General features: G+C 48.8%; 2 protein-coding genes across 2 annotated transcripts in view; one reads left to right on the top strand and one right to left on the bottom strand.

Moving 5' to 3' along the window:
* Positions 1-21,137, top strand: part of RPUSD4 (RNA pseudouridine synthase D4) — a 99,809-nt gene extending 78,672 nt beyond the window's left edge. The window contains exons 5-7 of the mRNA XM_053694826.1: positions 4,504-4,651; positions 7,932-8,029; positions 20,702-21,137. Coding sequence (XP_053550801.1) covers positions 4,504-4,651; positions 7,932-8,029; positions 20,702-20,920 — 465 coding nt within the window. The 3' untranslated portion in view covers positions 20,921-21,137. The remainder of the gene's footprint in view (positions 1-4,503; positions 4,652-7,931; positions 8,030-20,701) is intronic.
* Positions 21,112-21,434, bottom strand: part of SLC5A2 (solute carrier family 5 member 2) — a 520,185-nt gene continuing 519,862 nt past the window's right edge. Inside the window, exon 11 of the mRNA XM_053694827.1 lies at positions 21,112-21,335. Coding sequence (XP_053550802.1) covers positions 21,160-21,335 — 176 coding nt within the window. The 3' untranslated portion in view covers positions 21,112-21,159. The remainder of the gene's footprint in view (positions 21,336-21,434) is intronic.

Below are 21,434 nucleotides of genomic sequence, written 5' to 3'. Positions count from 1 at the left end.
TATCAGTAGTGACAGTGTGTTATATCAGTAGTGACAGCGTGTGTGTTATATCAGTAGTGCCAGTGTGTGTTATATCAGTAGTGCCAGTGTGTGTTATATCAGTAGTGACAGTGTGTGTGTTATATCAGTAGTGACAGTGTGTGTGTTATATCAGTAGTGACAGTGTGTGTGTTATATCAGTAGTGACAGTGTGTGTGTTATATCAGTAGTGACAGTGTGTGTTATATCAGTAGTGACAGTGTGTGTGTTATATCAGTAGTGACAGTGTGTGTGTTATATCAGTAGTGACAGTGTGTGTGTTATATCAGTAGTGCCAGTGTGTGTGTTATATCAGTAGTGCCAGTGTGTGTGTTATATCAGTAGTGACAGTGTGTGTGTTATATCAGTAGTGCCAGTGTGTGTGTTATATCAGTAGTGCCAGTGTGTGTTATATCAGTAGTGACAGTGTGTGTGTTATATCAGTAGTGACAGTGTGTGTGTTATATCAGTAGTGACAGTGTGTGTGTTATATCAGTAGTGACAGTGTGTGTTATATCAGTAGTGACAGTGTGTGTGTTATATCAGTAGTGACAGTGTGTGTGTTATATCAGTAGTGACAGTGTGTGTGTTATATCAGTAGTGACAGTGTGTGTGTTATATCAGTAGTGACAGTGTGTGTGTTATATCAGTAGTGACAGTGTGTGTGTTATATCAGTAGTGACAGTGTGTGTTATATCAGTAGTGACAGTGTGTGTGTTATATCAGTAGTGACAGTGTGTGTGTTATATCAGTAGTGACAGTGTGTGTGTTATATCAGTAGTGACAGTGTGTGTGTTATATCAGTAGTGACAGTGTGTGTGTTATATCAGTAGTGACAGTGTGTGTGTTATATCAGTAGTGACAGTGTGTGTGTTATATCAGTAGTGACAGTGTGTGTGTTATATCAGTAGTGCCAGTGTGTGTTATATCAGTAGTGCCAGTGTGTGTTATATCAGTAGTGACAGTGTGTGTGTTATATCAGTAGTGACAGTGTGTGTGTTATATCAGTAGTGACAGTGTGTGTGTTATATCAGTAGTGACAGTGTGTGTGTTATATCAGTAGTGACAGTGTGTGTGTTATATCAGTAGTGACAGTGTGTGTGTTATATCAGTAGTGACAGTGTGTTATATCAGTAGTGACAGTGTGTGTTATATCAGTAGTGACAGTGTGTTATATCAGTAGTGACAGTGTGTGTGTTATATCAGTAGTGACAGTGTGTTATATCAGTAGTGACAGTGTGTGTTATATCAGTAGTGACAGTGTGTGTTATATCAGTAGTGACAGTGTGTGTGTTATATCAGTAGTGACAGTGTGTTATATCAGTAGTGACAGTGTGTGTGTTATATCAGTAGTGACAGTGTGTGTGTTATATCAGTAGTGACAGTGTGTGTGTTATATCAGTAGTGACAGTGTGTGTTATATCAGTAGTGACAGTGTGTGTTATATCAGTAGTGACAGTGTGTGTGTTATATCAGTAGTGACAGCGTGTGTGTTATATCAGTAGTGACAGTGTGTGTGTTATATCAGTAGTGACAGTGTGTGTGTTATATCAGTAGTGACAGTGTGTGTGTTATATCAGTAGTGACAGTGTGTGTGTTATCAGTAGTGACAGTGTGTGTGTTATATCAGTAGTGACAGTGTGTGTGTTATATCAGTAGTGCCAGTGTGTGTGTTATATCAGTAGTGCCAGTGTGTGTGTTATATCAGTAGTGCCAGTGTGTGTTATATCAGTAGTGACAGTGTGTGTGTTATATCAGTAGTGACAGTGTGTGTGTTATATCAGTAGTGACAGTGTGTGTTATATCAGTAGTGACAGTGTGTGTGTGTTATATCAGTAGTGACAGCGTGTGTGTTATATCAGTAGTGACAGCGTGTGTGTTATATCAGTAGTGACAGCGTGTGTGTTATATCAGTAGTGACAGTGTGTGTGTTATATCAGTAGTGCCAGTTTGTGTTATATCAGTAGTGACAGTGTGTGTGTTATATCAGTAGTGACAGTGTGTGTGTTATATCAGTAGTGCCAGTGTGTGTGTTATATCAGTAGTGACAGCGTGTGTGTTATATCAGTAGTGACAGTGTGTGTGTTATATCAGTAGTGACAGTGTGTGTGTTATATCAGTAGTGACAGTGTGTGTGTTATATCAGTAGTGACAGTGTGTGTGTTATATCAGTAGTGCCAGTGTGTGTGTTATATCAGTAGTGCCAGTGTGTGTGTTATATCAGTAGTGACAGTGTGTGTGTTATATCAGTAGTGACAGTGTGTGTGTTATATCAGTAGTGACAGTGTGTGTGTTATATCAGTAGTGCCAGTGTGTGTGTTATATCAGTAGTGCCAGTGTGTGTGTTATATCAGTAGTGACAGTGTGTGTGTTATATCAGTAGTGACAGTGTGTGTGTTATATCAGTAGTGACAGCGTGTGTGTTATATCAGTAGTGACAGTGTGTGTGTTATATCAGTAGTGCCAGTGTGTGTTATATCAGTAGTGCCAGTGTGTGTGTTATATCAGTAGTGACAGCGTGTGTGTTATATCAGTAGTGACAGTGTGTGTTATATCAGTAGTGACAGTGTGTGTTATATCAGTAGTGACAGTGTGTGTGTTATATCAGTAGTGACAGTGTGTGTGTTATATCAGTAGTGACAGCGTGTGTGTTATATCAGTAGTGACAGTGTGTGGGTTATATCAGTAGTGACAGTGTGTTATATCAGTAGTGACAGTGTGTGTGTTATATCAGTAGTGACAGTGTGTGTGTTATATCAGTAGTGCCAGTGTGTGTTATATCAGTAGTGACAGTGTGTGTGTTATATCAGTAGGAGAGAGTGGGAACTTCATCCGGAGGTGTTTTTAAACTTGGCTAAAGAGTTTAATTTGCTTGGCCTATGAAACTGCTGGACAGCAGCCTCCTGATAACCCTCGTAGAATGAGCTGTGACTCTGTTTCCTCTTCCTGGGCATTAAAAAATGAAGCTTCCAAATTCTGTAAATTTGATACTTTTGCTTCGGCTGAGGCTTCTTTTGGGAGAATGGTTCTTCAAGCAGTGGTGCCTTCAGTTTAGGTTCCCTGTCTTGTCCCTCCCTTATCATCTGTGTCCTCTAGGTTGGGTATTGATTCCCAATAGTAATTAGATGATCCGTGGACTCATCGTGTCATTAGAAAGAAAACATAATTTATGCTTACCTGATAAATTTATTTTTCTTGACAGGGGGAGTCCACAGCCCGCCCTGTTTATTTAGACAGGTTTTTGTCGTATTGTAAACCTCTGGCACCTCTGCACCTTGTTGCTTCCTTTCTCTCCTTGCTTCGGTAGAATGACTGGGGTTGGAGGGAAGGGAGGAGCTATTTAACAGCTTTGCTGTGGTGCTCTTTGCTGCCTCCTGCTGGCCAGGAGTGATATTCCCAATAGTAATTATTGTCAAGAAATAAATACATTTATCAGGTAAGCATAAACGTATAATTTGTATATAAATTATACAGGAATACATTTTATTAGCTGTGCACAGTGTTAATCATAATTTAAGTGCACTGGATGTGCAAAAATTACTTAGTAATTTGTAGGTATTCGTACAAAATACAAAGCGTAATTGTTTTTTTATCCTAAAATGGACTGAACATGGGCGTATATGAAATGTTCTCTCTAATTCCAGAGTAATTCTGTAACGATTTTTGTTCTACAGATCTGGGTTTTTTTATTGCAAACTAAAATGTGGCAAGCTTTTCGAAAAAAAAAAGTCAACATACTGTACATAATACCCTAATAAAAAAACACAAGAACACGAAAATATAGGCAATTGTTAGATGCTATACGCAGAAAGCAGCGTAATGTGATTTATATTGGCTGACAGATTTCTTTTTAAACTGCGCTTACTGCTAACTTCGCTCTATGGAGCGTAGTGTCCCTATCCAGCGAGCTCCTTTATTTTATATAGGAGCCATCTCTCCACTCACAGGAACTGCCTCTTTTTTTACAATAAATCCACCACGGCAGTCCCTGTGAGGGTCGGTAAAAAAAACACGTCTGAACCTTTCAAGTTTGCACGATTGGATGTCTCTATAGGGGCCGGATGAGCTAAAGATTTGGGAAAAGCCTGAGGGACCCCAGGGGGAGGAGTCTCACAGAGGTGGAGCAACACGAGAGGTTATATAAGGAAAGAGAAGGTGCAGCTAACATGACATCTCAGACACTTGTGTATCAAATAGAACCAATGTCAAGTTACTAAATGCTGATTAAATAGTAATTAGCCAGAAATCCCTGCTGCACACGCAGGTACTCTCAATAGAGAAAACAAAACTGCTTCCACATGTCGTCTGGTACAGGGATAGGAAAAATGACTAATAGATTATAGAATCATTAAGTACATTGTCCCTTTTGTCCATGTGGAGTAACAGGCTAGATTCACTTTCTTTTTGTAAAATGTAAATGTTTTTTCATAGTGCAGTAGCAGCTGTTGTCTCTTTCCTGAACTTCCTTTTTCTGTTCTCTCACAGATGACTCTTTGCCCTCGGTTCCGTGCCTCTTCAGATGGCGCTCTACAGAGAATGCATGTGAGCCACTCTGCCCGGGAAGCAGTGACACAATATCGGGTTATCGGAGAGTCCACCGGTGCCTCCCTGCTAGAGTTGCGACCAATCACAGGTTTATACCTCACTGCTTTATCTTACACCCTTGCCGCTGGTCCATCTATCCACTAAATACACTCTAAGGCCAAAACCCAATCTGATGGTTCATCTGTCCACTATATTCACTCTGTATATAGTGGACAGATGGACCATCAGATTGGGTTTAGGCCTCACAGAGTGAATATAGTGGACAGATGAACCATCAGATTGGGTTTAGGCCTCACACTCTGTAAGGCCCAAACCCAATCTAATGGTCCATCTGTCCAATATATACACTCTGTAAGGCCAAAGCCCAATCTGCTGGTCTACCTGTCCTGTCCACTATATAGACTCTGTGAGGCCTAAACCCAATCTGATGCTCCATCTGTCCACTATATTCACTCTGTGAGGCCTAAACCCAATCTGATGGTCCATATGTCCAATATATACACTATGTAAGGCCCAAACCCAATCTGATGGTCCAACTGTCCACTGTATACGCTATGTAAGGCCCAAACCCCAGTCTGCAGTTCCATCTGTCACCTGTTTACACTTTGTAAGGCTTAAACCCAATCTTTCGTTCTATAAAGAAACAAGAAGAAGAGGCACTCTGGTGCAGATAATCCTTGGATATGTGCTAGAATTCAGAGTATTACTCACAAGGATGTTTGCACATGCAGTGCAGTAACAGGTGAGCCGAAGCTTCAGAGCCGCTCGGCTGACTCGCTATGGGTAAAACAGCTGTTCACTGGGTAATCACTTTACCAACGATTCCAAAGGATTGGGGAGAAGTACCTTACTTATCCCAGACACAGAACACACACACGGCAAATGTCGAGAGGTTTATACTCACAAGCAGAGTTGCACAAGCAGTGCAATATCAGGCGTGCCGAATCTTAAAGAGCCGTTCGGCTGACTCCCTGGGGTCTGTACAGCTGCTCTTTAATAAACCAGGATTGCTGGAAGTGTAGTAGGGAATAGAGTAGCTATACCGCTGATAGTTAATCCGTACAAGGGATGATTGGGGCAAATATTCTTAAGATATAGAGATAAATATCTCACAGCAAGGTGTAGCCTGATGAAACGGCATGTTAGCCAAGAAACGCGTTGCTAAGCAATTTTTATGTTTTTAATAAAAACTTTTACTTATTCTACCTTGCTGTGAGATATTTATCTCTATATCTTAAGAATAAGTAAAAGTTTTTATTAAAAACATAAAAATTGCTTAGCAACGCGTTTCTTGGCTAACATGCCGTTTCATCAGGCTACACCTTGCTGTGAGATATTTATCTCTATATCTTAAGAATATTTGCCCCAATCATCCCTTGTACGGATTAACTATCAGCGGTATAGCTACTCTATTCCCTACTACACTTCCAGCAATCCTGGTTTATTAAAGAGCAGCTGTACAGACCCCAGGGAGTCAGCCGAACGGCTCTTTAAGATTCGGCACGCCTGATATTGCACTGCTTGTGCAACTCCGCTTGTGAGTATAAACCTCTCGACATTTGCCGTGTGTGTGTTCTGTGTCTGGGATAAGTAAGGTACTTCTCCCCAATCCTTTGGAATCGTTGGTAAAGTGATTACCCAGTGAACAGCTGTTTTACCCATAGCGAGTCAGCCGAGCGGCTCTGAAGCTTCGGCTCACCTGTTACTGCACTGCATGAGCAAACATCCTTGTGAGTATTACTCTGAATTCTAGCACATATCCAAGGATTATCTGCACCAGAGTGCCTCTTCTTCTTGTTTCTTTATAGAACGAAAGTCATCTTTTTTCCAATATCTCTGGAGAGAGCAGCCATCGATTGGGACATCATTCTGGATTGGACACAACTAAATATTGGGACATTCACTTGCTTCAACGGATGTTTATTTCTCCACCATATGACTGTGGTGATTATGTTTAATGTTATGTCTCTATATTTATAATTTACATCTGTTGGTTCTTACTTTTATATTGACATTGATATTATCCATACCTCTTATTATCTTTACATCCATAGGATAAATTAACCTATATTATAGGATCATTTATCTATTCCTTAATTTAGAGTTCAAAACTATTTGCCAGACATATACCTTAGGATTTACCCATAATTTTTACTGCTAACTCATTGGTTGAACACTTTTTCTAAGAAGTAGCATAAAATAGGCGCACCTTATATTTTCCTGGACGAACTACTTAGAACAAGTAGAGTCCCATTTGTTTTTTTAAACCCAATCTGCAGGTCCCAATGCCCACTGCATACGCTCTGTAAGGCCCAAACCCTAACTGTAAGTCAGACTGTCCACTGCATATGCTCTGTGATGCCCAAACCCTAACTGTAAGTCCGACTGTCCACTGCATATGCTCTGTGAGGCCCAAACCCCAGTTACTAGTCCATCTATCCACTGTGTATGCTCTGTAAGGCCAAAACCCTAACTACAGATCGTATGCAGTGGCCAGTCGGACTTGCAAAGCCCAAACACCAGCTACTGGTCCATCTGTCCACTGCGTACGCTCTGTAAGGCCCAAACCCTAACTGTAAGTCCGACTGTCCACTGCATATGCTCTGTGAGGCCCAAACCCTAACTGTAAGTCCGACTGTCCACTGCATATGCTCTGTGAGGCCCAAACCCTAACTGTAAGTCCGACTGTCCACTGAATATGCTCTGTGAGGCCCAAACCCTAACTGTAAGTCCGACTGTCCACTGCATATGCTCTGTGAGGCCCAAACCCTAACTGTAAGTCCGACTGTCCACTGCATATGCTCTGTGAGGCCCAAACCCTAACTGTAAGTCCGACTGTCCACTGCATATGCTCTGTGAGGCCCAAACCCCAGTTACTAGTCCATCTATCCACTGTGTATGCTCTGTAAGGCCAAAACCCCAGTTACTAGTCCATCTATCCACTGTGTATGCTCTGTAAGGCCAAAACCCCAGTTACTAGTCCATCTATCCACTGTGTATGCTCTGTAAGGCCAAAACCCTAACTACAGATCGTATGCAGTGGCCAGTCGGACTTGCAAAGCCCAAACACCAGCTACTGGTCCATCTGTCCACTGCGTACGCTCTGTAAAGCTTAGACCCCAGCTGCAGCTCCATCTGTATCCTATGTGCTCTTTGTAGGGCCCAGACCCCAGCTGCAGGTTCAACTATTTACTTTGTATGGCCTAACCATAACTGCAGGGCTGTTTGTCTATTGTTCTCTTATCCTAACGCCAACCCTTGCTGTATAACAGCTGTAGGGCCATCTCTTTCTGTCCCTTGCTTTACTCTCTAGAAGGTCTCTTTTCTTTGTACTCTGTAGCTACATCTGTCTCTTGCATTCTCTCTAGGAGTCAAGCATCAACTAAGGGTCCATCTCTCTCTCGCTCTGCATTGTCCAATTCTTGGAGATCACAAATATTCTCACTGGGGCCGACTTGCTCCTCAGGTATTGTTAAGTGGGGGCAGCAGGATGGTCTTGGGATAAACTGTACTTACTTCTAGGGGTCCTGGGCCGCTGAGGCTTTCAGAGGGGACAGTGATGAGGAATTGGACTGTTATACAAGCTGTGGAACGGGAGAAATGACATGCTCTAGGGCAGAGCTTTCCAAACTGTTCATGTTGGTGACATCGCGGCACAGTAATTCAGTTGTACAAACAAACAGGAGGTTAAACTAACTTGTTTTAAGAGATATGGACACGTAAATACATTTAGTTATTATATCATTTATGTATAAGTAACAGTAAGTATGTGCAAGAATTAATAACACCAATAGCTACTTACTATTTAATGGGATGTATGAGGTTGATGGGATGAACACAGTTTCTGAATATTTGGTGTAATATTAGATAAAGACACTCGCACTTCATCATCAAGCATTTTAAGCTTCCACTTCCTATCCATATATCAAGAGCAGGAGCAGCAATGCACTACTGGGAGCTAGCTGCAAAAAAACCCTCTGACTTCAGCTCAGCGTTTAAGCTGCCGCCCTCAGAGCGTCCGATTGACTACTGCCCGCGCTGCATACACACTGCTGTCCCACTCACTGACTACACGTGCAGTCAGGAGCCAATTAAGGAGACTACACGTGCAGTCACAAGCCGATTGAGGAGACTACACGTGCAGTCAGGAGCCAATTAAGGAGACTACACGTGCAGTCAGGAGCCAATTAAGGAGACTACACGTGCAGTCAGGAGCCAATTAAGGAGACTACACGTGCAGTCAGGAGCCAATTAAGGAGACTACACGTGCAGTCAGGAGCCAATTAAGGAGACTACACGTGCAGTCAGGAGCCAATTAAGGAGACTACACGTGCAGTCAGGAGCCAATTAAGGAGACTACACGTGCAGTCAGGAGCCAATTAAGGAGACTACACGTGCAGTCAGGAGCCAATTAAGGAGACTACACGTGCAGTCAGGAGCCAATTAAGGAGACTACACGTGCAGTCAGGAGCCAATAGGAATAGTTTCAGTTCCCACTGAGCTGCGCCAATAGGTTAAGATGATCTGTGACCCACTAGGTATCAATCACGTGTCAACCATGTGATATGCGTAGCAGGCAGGCGGGAAAGTCAGAAACAAAAAAAAAAATTTGTGCTGAAGCAGGGAAACACCTACACACTGCTGCCGACACACAGTTTGTGCTGAAGCAGGGAAACACCTACACACTGCTGCCGACACACAGTTTGTGCTGAAGCAGGGAAACACCTACACACTGCTGCCGACACACAGTTTGTGCTGAAGCAGGGACACACCTACACACTGCTGCCGACACACAGTTTGTGCTGAAGCAGGGACACACCTACACACTGCTGCCGACACACAGTTTGTGCTGAAGCAGGGACACACCTACACACTGCTGCCGACACACAGTTTGTACTGAAGCAGGGAAACACCTACACACTGCTGCCGACACACAGTTTGTGCTGAAGCAGGGAAACACCGACACACTGCTGCCGACACACAGTTTGTGCTGAAGCAGGGAAACACCGACACACTGCTGCCGACACACAGTTTGTGCTGAAGCAGGGAAACACCTACACACTGCTGCCGACACACAGTTTGTGCTGAAGCAGGGACACACCTACACACTGCTGCCGACACACAGTTTGTGCTGAAGCAGGGAAACACCGACACACAGTGTGTGCTGAAGCAGGGACACACCTACACACTGCTGCCGACACATAGTTTGTGCTGAAGCAGGGAAACACCGACACACAGTTTGTGCTGAAGCAGGGAAACACCTACACACTGCTGCCGACACACAGTTTGTGCTGAAGCAGGGAAACACCTACACACTGCTGCCGACACACAGTTTGTGCTGAAGCAGGGAAACACCTACACACTGCTGCCGACACACAGTTTGTGCTGAAGCAGGGAAACACCTACACACTGCTGCCGACACACAGTTTGTGCTGAAGCAGGGACACACCTACACACTGCTGCCGACACACAGTTTGTGCTGAAGCAGGGAAACACCTACACACTGCTGCCGACACACAGTTTGTGCTGAAGCAGGGAAACACCGACACACAGTTTGTGCTGAAGCAGGGACACACCTACACACTCCTGCCGACACACAGTTTGTGCTGAAGCAGGGACACACCTACACACTGCTGCCGACACACAGTTTGTGCTGAAGCAGGGAAACACCGACACACAGTTTGTGCTGAAGCAGGGACACACCTACACACTCCTGCCGACACACAGTTTGTGCTGAAGCAGGGACACACCTACACACTGCTGCTGACACACAGTTTGTGCTGAAGCAGGGACACACCTACACACTGCTGCCGACACACAGTTTGTGCTGAAGCAGGGAAACACCTACACACTGCTGCCGACACACAGTTTGTGCTGAAGCAGGGAAACACCGACACACTGCTGCCGACACACAGTTTGTGCTGAAGCAGGGAAACACCTACACACTGCTGCCGACACACAGTTTGTGCTGAAGCAGGGACACACCTACACACTGCTGCCGACACACAGTTTGTGCTGAAGCAGGGACACACCTACACACTGCTGCCGACACACAGTTTGTGCTGCAGCAGGGACACACCTACACACTGCTGCCGACACACAGTTTGTGCTGCAGCAGGGACACACCTACACACTGCTGCCGACACACAGTTTGTGCTGAAGCAGGGAAACACCTACACACTGCTGCCGACACACAGTTTGTGCTGAAGCAGGGACACACCTACACACTGCTGCCGACACACAGTTTGTGCTGAAGCAGGGAAACACCTACACACTGCTGCCGACACACAGTTTGTGCTGAAGCAGGGACACACCTACACACTGCTGCCGACACACAGTTTGTGCTGCAGCAGGGACACACCTACACACTGCTGCCGACACACAGTTTGTGCTGCAGCAGGGACACACCTACACACTGCTGCCGACACACAGTTTGTGCTGAAGCAGGGACACACCTACACACTGCTGCCGACACACAGTTTGTGCTGAAGCAGGGACACACCTACACACTGCTGCCGACACACAGTTTGTGCTGAAGCAGGGACACACCTACACACTGCTGCCGACACACAGTTTGTGCTGAAGCAGGGACACACCTACACACTGCTGCCGACACACAGTTTGTGCTGAAGCAGGGACACACCTACACACTGCTGCCGACACACAGTTTGTGCTGAAGCAGGGACACACCTACACACTGCTGCCGACACACAGTTTGTGCTGAAGCAGGGACACACCTACACACTGCTGCCGACACACAGTTTGTGCTGAAGCAGGGAAACACCGACACACAGTTTGTGCTGAAGCAGGGACACACCTACACACTCCTGCCGACACACAGTTTGTGCTGAAGCAGGGACACACCTACACACTGCTGCCGACACACAGTTTGTGCTGAAGCAGGGAAACACCGACACACAGTTTGTGCTGAAGCAGGGACACACCTACACACTCCTGCCGACACACAGTTTGTGCTGAAGCAGGGACACACCTACACACTGCTGCCGACACACAGTTTGTGCTGAAGCAGGGAAACACCTACACACTGCTGCCGACACACAGTTTGTGCTGAAGCAGGGAAACACCTACACACTGCTGCCGACACACAGTTTGTGCTGAAGCAGGGAAACACCTACACACTGCTGCCGACACACAGTTTGTGCTGAAGCAGGGACACACCTACACACTGCTGCCGACACACAGTTTGTGCTGAAGCAGGGACACACCTACACACTGCTGCCGACACACAGTTTGTGCTGAAGCAGGGAAACACCTACACACTGCTGCCGACACACAGTTTGTGCTGAAGCAGGGACACACCTACACACTGCTGCCGACACACAGTTTGTGCTGAAGCAGGGACACACCTACACACTGCTGCCGACACACAGTTTGTGCTGAAGCAGGGAAACACCTACACACTGCTGCCGACACACAGTTTGTGCTGAAGCAGGGAAACACCTACACACTGCTGCCGACACACAGTTTGTGCTGAAGCAGGGAAACACCTACACACTGCTGCCGACACACAGTTTGTGCTGAAGCAGGGACACACCTACACACTGCTGCCGACACACAGTTTGTGCTGAAGCAGGGAAACACCTACACACTGCTGCCGACACACAGTTTGTGCTGAAGCAGGGAAACTCACCGACACACAGTTTGTGCTGAAGCAGGGACACACCTACACACTGCTGCCGACACACAGTTTGTGCTGAAGCAGGGAAACACCTACACACTGCTGCCGACACACAGTTTGTGCTGAAGCAGGGAAACACCGACACACTGCTGCCGACACACAGTTTGTGCTGAAGCAGGGAAACACCTACACACTGCTGCCGACACACAGTTTGTGCTGAAGCAGGGAAACACCTACACACTGCTGCCGACACACAGTTTGTGCTGAAGCAGGGACACACCTACACACTGCTGCCTGACACACAGTTTGTGCTGAAGCAGGGACACACCTACACACTGCTGCCGACACACAGTTTGTGCTGAAGCAGGGAAACACCTACACACTGCTGCCGACACACAGTTTGTGCTGAAGCAGGGACACACCTACACACTGCTGCCGACACACAGTTTGTGCTGCAGCAGGGACACACCTACACACTGCTGCCGACACACAGTTTGTGCTGAAGCAGGGACACACCTACACACTGCTGCCGACACACAGTTTGTGCTGAAGCAGGGACACACCTACACACTGCTGCCGACACACAGTTTGTGCTGAAGCAGGGAAACACCTACACACTGCTGCCGACACACAGTTTGTGCTGAAGCAGGGAAACACCTACACACTGCTGCCGACACACAGTTTGTGCTGAAGCAGGGACACACCTACACACTGCTGCCGACACACAGTTTGTGCTGAAGCAGGGACACACCTACACACTGCTGCCGACACACAGTTTGTGCTGAAGCAGGGACACACCTACACACTGCTGCCGACACACAGTTTGTACTGAAGCAGGGAAACACCTACACACTGCTGCCGACACACAGTTTGTGCTGAAGCAGGGAAACACCGACACACTGCTGCCGACACACAGTTTGTGCTGAAGCAGGGAAACACCGACACACTGCTGCCGACACACAGTTTGTGCTGAAGCAGGGAAACACCTACACACTGCTGCCGACACACAGTTTGTGCTGAAGCAGGGACACACCTACACACTGCTGCCGACACACAGTTTGTGCTGAAGCAGGGAAACACCGACACACAGTGTGTGCTGAAGCAGGGACACACCTACACACTGCTGCCGACACATAGTTTGTGCTGAAGCAGGGAAACACCGACACACAGTTTGTGCTGAAGCAGGGAAACACCTACACACTGCTGCCGACACACAGTTTGTGCTGAAGCAGGGAAACACCTACACACTGCTGCCGACACACAGTTTGTGCTGAAGCAGGGAAACACCTACACACTGCTGCCGACACACAGTTTGTGCTGAAGCAGGGAAACACCTACACACTGCTGCCGACACACAGTTTGTGCTGAAGCAGGGACACACCTACACACTGCTGCCGACACACAGTTTGTGCTGAAGCAGGGAAACACCTACACACTGCTGCCGACACACAGTTTGTGCTGAAGCAGGGAAACACCGACACACAGTTTGTGCTGAAGCAGGGACACACCTACACACTCCTGCCGACACACAGTTTGTGCTGAAGCAGGGACACACCTACACACTGCTGCCGACACACAGTTTGTGCTGAAGCAGGGAAACACCGACACACAGTTTGTGCTGAAGCAGGGACACACCTACACACTCCTGCCGACACACAGTTTGTGCTGAAGCAGGGACACACCTACACACTGCTGCCTGACACACAGTTTGTGCTGAAGCAGGGACACACCTACACACTGCTGCCGACACACAGTTTGTGCTGAAGCAGGGAAACACCTACACACTGCTGCCGACACACAGTTTGTGCTGAAGCAGGGAAACACCTACACACTGCTGCCGACACACAGTTTGTGCTGAAGCAGGGACACACCTACACACTGCTGCCGACACACAGTTTGTGCTGAAGCAGGGACACACCTACACACTGCTGCCGACACACAGTTTGTGCTGAAGCAGGGACACACCTACACACTGCTGCCGACACACAGTTTGTGCTGAAGCAGGGACACACCTACACACTGCTGCCGACACACAGTTTGTGCTGAAGCAGGGACACACCTACACACTGCTGCCGACACACAGTTTGTGCTGAAGCAGGGACACACCTACACACTGCTGCCGACACACAGTTTGTGCTGAAGCAGGGACACACCTACACACTGCTGCCGACACACAGTTTGTGCTGAAGCAGGGAAACACCTACACACTGCTGCCGACACACAGTTTGTGCTGAAGCAGGGACACACCTACACACTGCTGCCGACACACAGTTTGTGCTGAAGCAGGGACACACCTACACACTGCTGCCGACACACAGTTTGTGCTGAAGCAGGGACACACCTACACACTGCTGCCGACACACAGTTTGTGCTGAAGCAGGGACACACCTACACACTGCTGCCGACACACAGTTTGTGCTGAAGCAGGGACACACCTACACACTGCTGCCGACACACAGTTTGTGCTGAAGCAGGGACACACCTACACACTGCTGCCGACACACAGTTTGTGCTGAAGCAGGGACACACCTACACACTGCTGCCGACACACAGTTTGTGCTGAAGCAGGGACACACCTACACACTGCTGCCGACACACAGTTTGTGCTGAAGCAGGGACACACCTACACACTGCTGCCGACACACAGTTTGTGCTGAAGCAGGGACACACCTACACACTGCTGCCGACACACAGTTTGTGCTGAAGCAGGGACACACCTACACACTGCTGCCGACACACAGTTTGTGCTGAAGCAGGGACACACCTACACACTGCTGCCGACACACAGTTTGTGCTGAAGCAGGGACACACCTACACACTGCTGCCGACACACAGTTTGTGCTGAAGCAGGGAAACACCGACACACAGTTTGTGCTGAAGCAGGGACACACCTACACACTCCTGCCGACACACAGTTTGTGCTGAAGCAGGGACACACCTACACACTGCTGCCGACACACAGTTTGTGCTGAAGCAGGGAAACACCTACACACTGCTGCCGACACACAGTTTGTGCTGAAGCAGGGAAACACCTACACACTGCTGCCGACACACAGTTTGTGCTGAAGCAGGGAAACACCTACACACTGCTGCCGACACACAGTTTGTGCTGAAGCAGGGACACACCTACACACTGCTGCCGACACACAGTTTGTGCTGAAGCAGGGACACACCTACACACTGCTGCCGACACACAGTTTGTGCTGAAGCAGGGAAACACCTACACACTGCTGCCGACACACAGTTTGTGCTGAAGCAGGGACACACCTACACACTGCTGCCGACACACAGTTTGTGCTGAAGCAGGGACACACCTACACACTGCTGCCGACACACAGTTTGTGCTGAAGCAGGGAAACACCGACACACTGCTGCCGACACACAGTTTGTGCTGAAGCAGGGAAACACCTACACACTGCTGCCGACACACAGTTTGTGCTGAAGCAGGGAAACACCTACACACTGCTGCCGACACACAGTTTGTGCTGAAGCAGGGACACACCTACACACTGCTGCCGACACACAGTTTGTGCTGAAGCAGGGAAACACCTACACACTGCTGCCGACACACAGTTTGTGCTGAAGCAGGGAAACACCGACACACAGTTTGTGCTGAAGCAGGGACACACCTACACACTGCCTGCCGACACACAGTTTGTGCTGAAGCAGGGAAACACCTACACACTGCTGCCGACACACAGTTTGTGCTGAAGCAGGGAAACACCGACACACTGCTGCCGACACACAGTTTGTGCTGAAGCAGGGACACACCTACACACTGCTGCCGACACACAGTTTGTGCTGAAGCAGGGAAACACCTACACACTGCTGCCGACACACAGTTTGTGCTGAAGCAGGGACACACCTACACACTGCTGCCGACACACAGTTTGTGCTGAAGCAGGGACACACCTACACACTGCTGCCGACACACAGTTTGTGCTGAAGCAGGGAACACACCTACACACTGCTGCCGACACACAGTTTGTGCTGAAGCAGGGACACACCTACACACTGCTGCCGACACACAGTTTGTGCTGAAGCAGGGACACACCTACACACTGCTGCCGACACACAGTTTGTGCTGAAGCAGGGACACACCTACACACTGCTGCCGACACACAGTTTGTGCTGAAGCAGGGACACACCTACACACTGCTGCCGACACACAGTTTGTGCTGAAGCAGGGACACACCTACACACTGCTGCCGACACACAGTTTGTGCTGAAGCAGGGACACACCTACACACTGCTGCCGACACACAGTTTGTGCTGAAGCAGGGAAACACCTACACACTGCTGCCGACACACAGTTTGTGCTGAAGCAGGGACACACCTACACACTGCTGCCGACACACAGTTTGTGCTGAAGCAGGGAAACACCTACACACTGCTGCCGACACACAGTTTGTGCTGAAGCAGGGACACACCTACACACTGCTGCCGACACACAGTTTGTGCTGAAGCAGGGACACACCTACACACTGCTGCCGACACACAGTTTGTGCTGAAGCAGGGACACACCTACACACTGCTGCCGACACACAGTTTGTGCTGAAGCAGGGACACACCTACACACTGCTGCCGACACACAGTTTGTGCTGAAGCAGGGACACACCTACACACTGCTGCCGACACACAGTTTGTGCTGAAGCAGGGAAACACCGACACACAGTTTGTGCTGAAGCAGGGACACACCGACACACAGTTTGTGCTGAAGCAGGGACACACCTACACACTGCTGCCGACACACAGTTTGTGCTGAAGCAGGGACACACCTACACACTGCTGCCGACACACAGTTTGTGCTGAAGCAGGGACACACCTACACACTGCTGCCGACACACAGTTTGTGCTGAAGCAGGGAAACACCTACACACTGCTGCCGACACACAGTTTGTGCTGAAGCAGGGAAACACCTACACACTGCTGCCGACACACAGTTTGTGCTGAAGCAGGGACACACCTACACACTGCTGCCGACACACAGTTTGTGCTGAAGCAGGGACACACCTACACACTGCTGCCGACACACAGTTTGTGCTGAAGCAGGGAAACACCTACACACTGCTGCCGACACACAGTTTGTGCTGAAGCAGGGAAACACCTACACACTGCTGCCGACACACAGTTTGTGCTGAAGCAGGGACACACCTACACACTGCTGCCGACACACAGTTTGTGCTGAAGCAGGGAAACACCGACACACAGTTTGTGCTGAAGCAGGGACACACCTACACACTGCTGCCGACACACAGTTTGTGCTGAAGCAGGGACACACCTACACACTGCTGCCGACACACAGTTTGTGCTGAAGCAGGGACACACCTACACACTGCTGCCGACACACAGTTTGTGCTGAAGCAGGGAAACACCGACACACTGCTGCCGACACACAGTTTGTGCTGAAGCAGGGAAACACCTACACACTGCTGCCGACACACAGTTTGTGCTGAAGCAGGGAAACACCTACACACTGCTGCCGACACACAGTTTGTGCTGAAGCAGGGACACACCTACACACTGCTGCCGACACACAGTTTGTGCTGAAGCAGGGAAACACCGACACACAGTTTGTGCTGAAGCAGGGAAACACCGACACACAGTTTGTGCTGAAGCAGGGAAACACCTACACACTGCTGCCGACACACAGTTTGTGCTGAAGCAGGGACACACCTACACACTGCTGCCGACACACAGTTTGTGCTGAAGCAGGGACACACCTACACACTGCTGCCGACACACAGTTTGTGCTGAAGCAGGGACACACCTACACACTGCTGCCGACACACAGTTTGTGCTGAAGCAGGGAAACACCGACACACAGTTTGTGCTGAAGCAGGGACACACCTACACACTGCTGCCGACACACAGTTTGTGCTGAAGCAGGGAAACACCTACATACTGCTGCCGACACACAGTTTGTGCTGAAGCAGGGACACACCTACACACTGCTGCCGACACACAGTTTGTGCTGAAGCAGGGACACACCTACACACTGCTGCCGACACACAGTTTGTGATGAAGCAGGGAAACACCGACACACTGCTGCCGACACACAGTTTGTGCTGAAGCAGGGAAACACCTACACACTGCTGCCGACACACAGTTTGTGCTGAAGCAGGGACACACCTACACACTGCTGCCGACACACAGTTTGTGCTGAAGCAGGGACACACCTACACACTGCTGCCGACACACAGTTTGTGCTGAAGCAGGGACACACCTACACACTGCTGCCGACACACAGTTTGTGCTGAAGCAGGGACACACCTACACACTGCTGCCGACACACAGTTTGTGCTGAAGCAGGGACACACCTACACACTGCTGCCGACACACAGTTTGTGCTGAAGCAGGGAAACACCGACACACAGTTTGTGCTGAAGCAGGGACACACCTACACACTGCTGCCGACACACAGTTTGTGCTGAAGCAGGGAAACACCTACACACTGCTGCCGACACACAGTTTGTGCTGAAGCAGGGAAACACCTACACACTGCTGCCGACACACAGTTTGTGCTGAAGCAGGGACACACCTACACACTGCTGCCGACACACAGTTTGTGCTGAAGCAGGGAAACACCTACACACTGCTGCCGACACACAGTTTGTGCTGAAGCAGGGAAACACCTACACACTGCTGCCGACACACAGTTTGTGCTGAAGCAGGGAAACACCGACACACAGTTTGTGCTGAAGCAGGGACACACCTACACACTGCTGCCGACACACAGTTTGTGCTGAAGCAGGGACACACCTACACACTGCTGCCGACACACAGTTTGTGCTGAAGCAGGGAAACACCTACACACTGCTGCCGACACACAGTTTGTGCTGAAGCAGGGAAACACCTACACACTGCTGCCGACACACAGTTTGTGCTGAAGCAGGGAAACACCTACACACTGCTGCCGACACACAGTTTGTGCTGAAGCAGGGAAACACCTACACACTGCTGCCGACACACAGTTTGTGCTGAAGCAGGGAAACACCTACACACTGCTGCCGACACACAGTTTGTGCTGAAGCAGGGACACACCTACACACTGCTGCCGACACACAGTTTGTGCTGAAGCAGGGACACACCTACACACTGCTGCCGACACAAAGTTTGTGCTGAAGCAGGGAAACACCGACACACAGTTTGTGCTGAAGCAGGGAAACACCGACACACAGTTTGTGCTGAAGCAGGGAAACACCGACACACAGTTTGTGCTGAAGCAGGGAAACACCTACACACTGCTGCCGACACACAGTTTGTGCTGAAGCAGGGACACACCTACACACTGCTGCCGACACACAGTTTGTGCTGAAGCAGGGACACACCTACACACTGCTGCCGACACACAGTTTGTGCTGAAGCAGGGACACACCTACACACTGCTGCCGACACACAGTTTGTGCTGAAGCAGGGACACACCTACACACTGCTGCCGACACACAGTTTGTGCTGAAGCAGGGAAACACCGACACACAGTTTGTGCTGAAGCAGGGACACACCTACACACTGCTGCCGACACACAGTTTGTGCTGAAGCAGGGAAACACCGACACACAGTTTGTGCTGAAGCAGGGAAACACCGACACTCAGTTTGTGCTGAAGCAGGGAAACACCGACACACAGTTTGTGCTGATGAAGCAGGGAAACACCGACACACAGTTTGTGCTGAAGCAGGGAAACACCGACACTCAGATTGTGCTGAAGCAGGGAAACACCGACACTCAGTTTGTGCTGAAGCAGGGAAACACCGACACACAGTTTGTGCTGAAGCAGGGAAACACCGACACTCAGTTTGTGCTGAAGCAGGGAAACACCGACACACAGTTTGTGCTGAAGCAGGGAAACACCTACACACTGCTGCCGACACACAGTTTGTGCTGAAGCAGGGAAACACCGACACACTGCTGCCGACACACAGTTTGTGCTGAAGCAGGGAAACACCGACACACAGTTTGTGCTGAAGCAGGGAAACACCGACACACAGTTTGTGCTGAAGCAGGGAAACACCTACACACTGCTGCCGACACACAGTTTGTGCTGAAGCAGGGACACACCTACACACTGCTGCCGACACACAGTTTGTGCTGAAGCAGGGACACACCTACACACTGCTGCCGACACACAGTTTGTGCTGAAGCAGGGACACACCTACACACTGCTGCCGACACACAGTTTGTGCTGAAGCAGGGACACACCTACACACTGCTGCCGACACACAGTTTGTGCTGAAGCAGGGACACACCTACACACTGCTGCCGACACACAGTTTGTGCTGAAGCAGGGACACACCTACACACTGCTGCCGACACACAGTTTGTGCTGAAGCAGGGAAACACCGACACACAGTTTGTGCTGAAGCAGGGAAACACCGACACACAGTTTGTGCTGAAGCAGGGAAACACCGACACACAGTTTGGAAAGCACTGCTCTAGGGGTTGTGTGTTTGGCGCATTCTGTTTTTAACAGTAATATATTTTTTTATCTCCCCTAATAGAAGCCCCCACCGTCTGTTCTTCATGCACTGGGTCTCAAATTACCTAAGGCTCGGTCTCTCTCACTGCATCTTCATGCTGCACAGATCACATTGCCAGCTTCACCAGGCCATTCACCCATCGTTCTGCAGTGCCCCCTACCACATTATTTTCTCAACTCCTTGCGTGACCTTCATATTCCACTACCTGACCTGCAGAACCTGGCCCCCTCAGAAGAGTGATGCTACCCACACTTGATTGCAGAGCCTGACGACTGAGAACTGATGCTACCCCCTGCACCCCCACACTTTCCTGCAGAGTTTGACTCCAGGGGACTGAGATCCACCTACCTCCTACCACACTTTCCTGCAGACCCCTTACCCCTGTACTCCCCACACTTGCCTGACATTAACAAAGAAAACAAGGATTATAATAAAATATTAACCTTTATTTAGTAAATTGGAGGTTTTCCCTTAGTTCCTTATGCATAATATGCCCATAGAAATACAGCACATGTCATCATGAGCATAGCATTTATATTAACAAGCCGGGCGAGTGATGGTTTCTCTCGGATATCTGTCGATGTCATGTTTTGGCAATCTGCTTGGTCCAGGTTGGGCACCTCAACAGCTACCGTGGGTGGTGCAGACTGAGCCCCTGGGGTACAGAAAAATAGGTGGGATTGATACATTTGTTTCCTTAATGTCACGTTACTCAAGGTCAGAAGTCATAGTAACCGATGTTATAGGGATCACA

Source organism: Bombina bombina, chromosome 11 (assembly GCF_027579735.1).
Source record: "Bombina bombina isolate aBomBom1 chromosome 11, aBomBom1.pri, whole genome shotgun sequence".
NCBI lineage: Eukaryota > Metazoa > Chordata > Amphibia > Anura > Bombinatoridae > Bombina > Bombina bombina.
The sequence above is the reverse complement of the archived record's forward strand: the minus strand, read 5'-3'. Positions and strand labels throughout refer to the sequence as shown.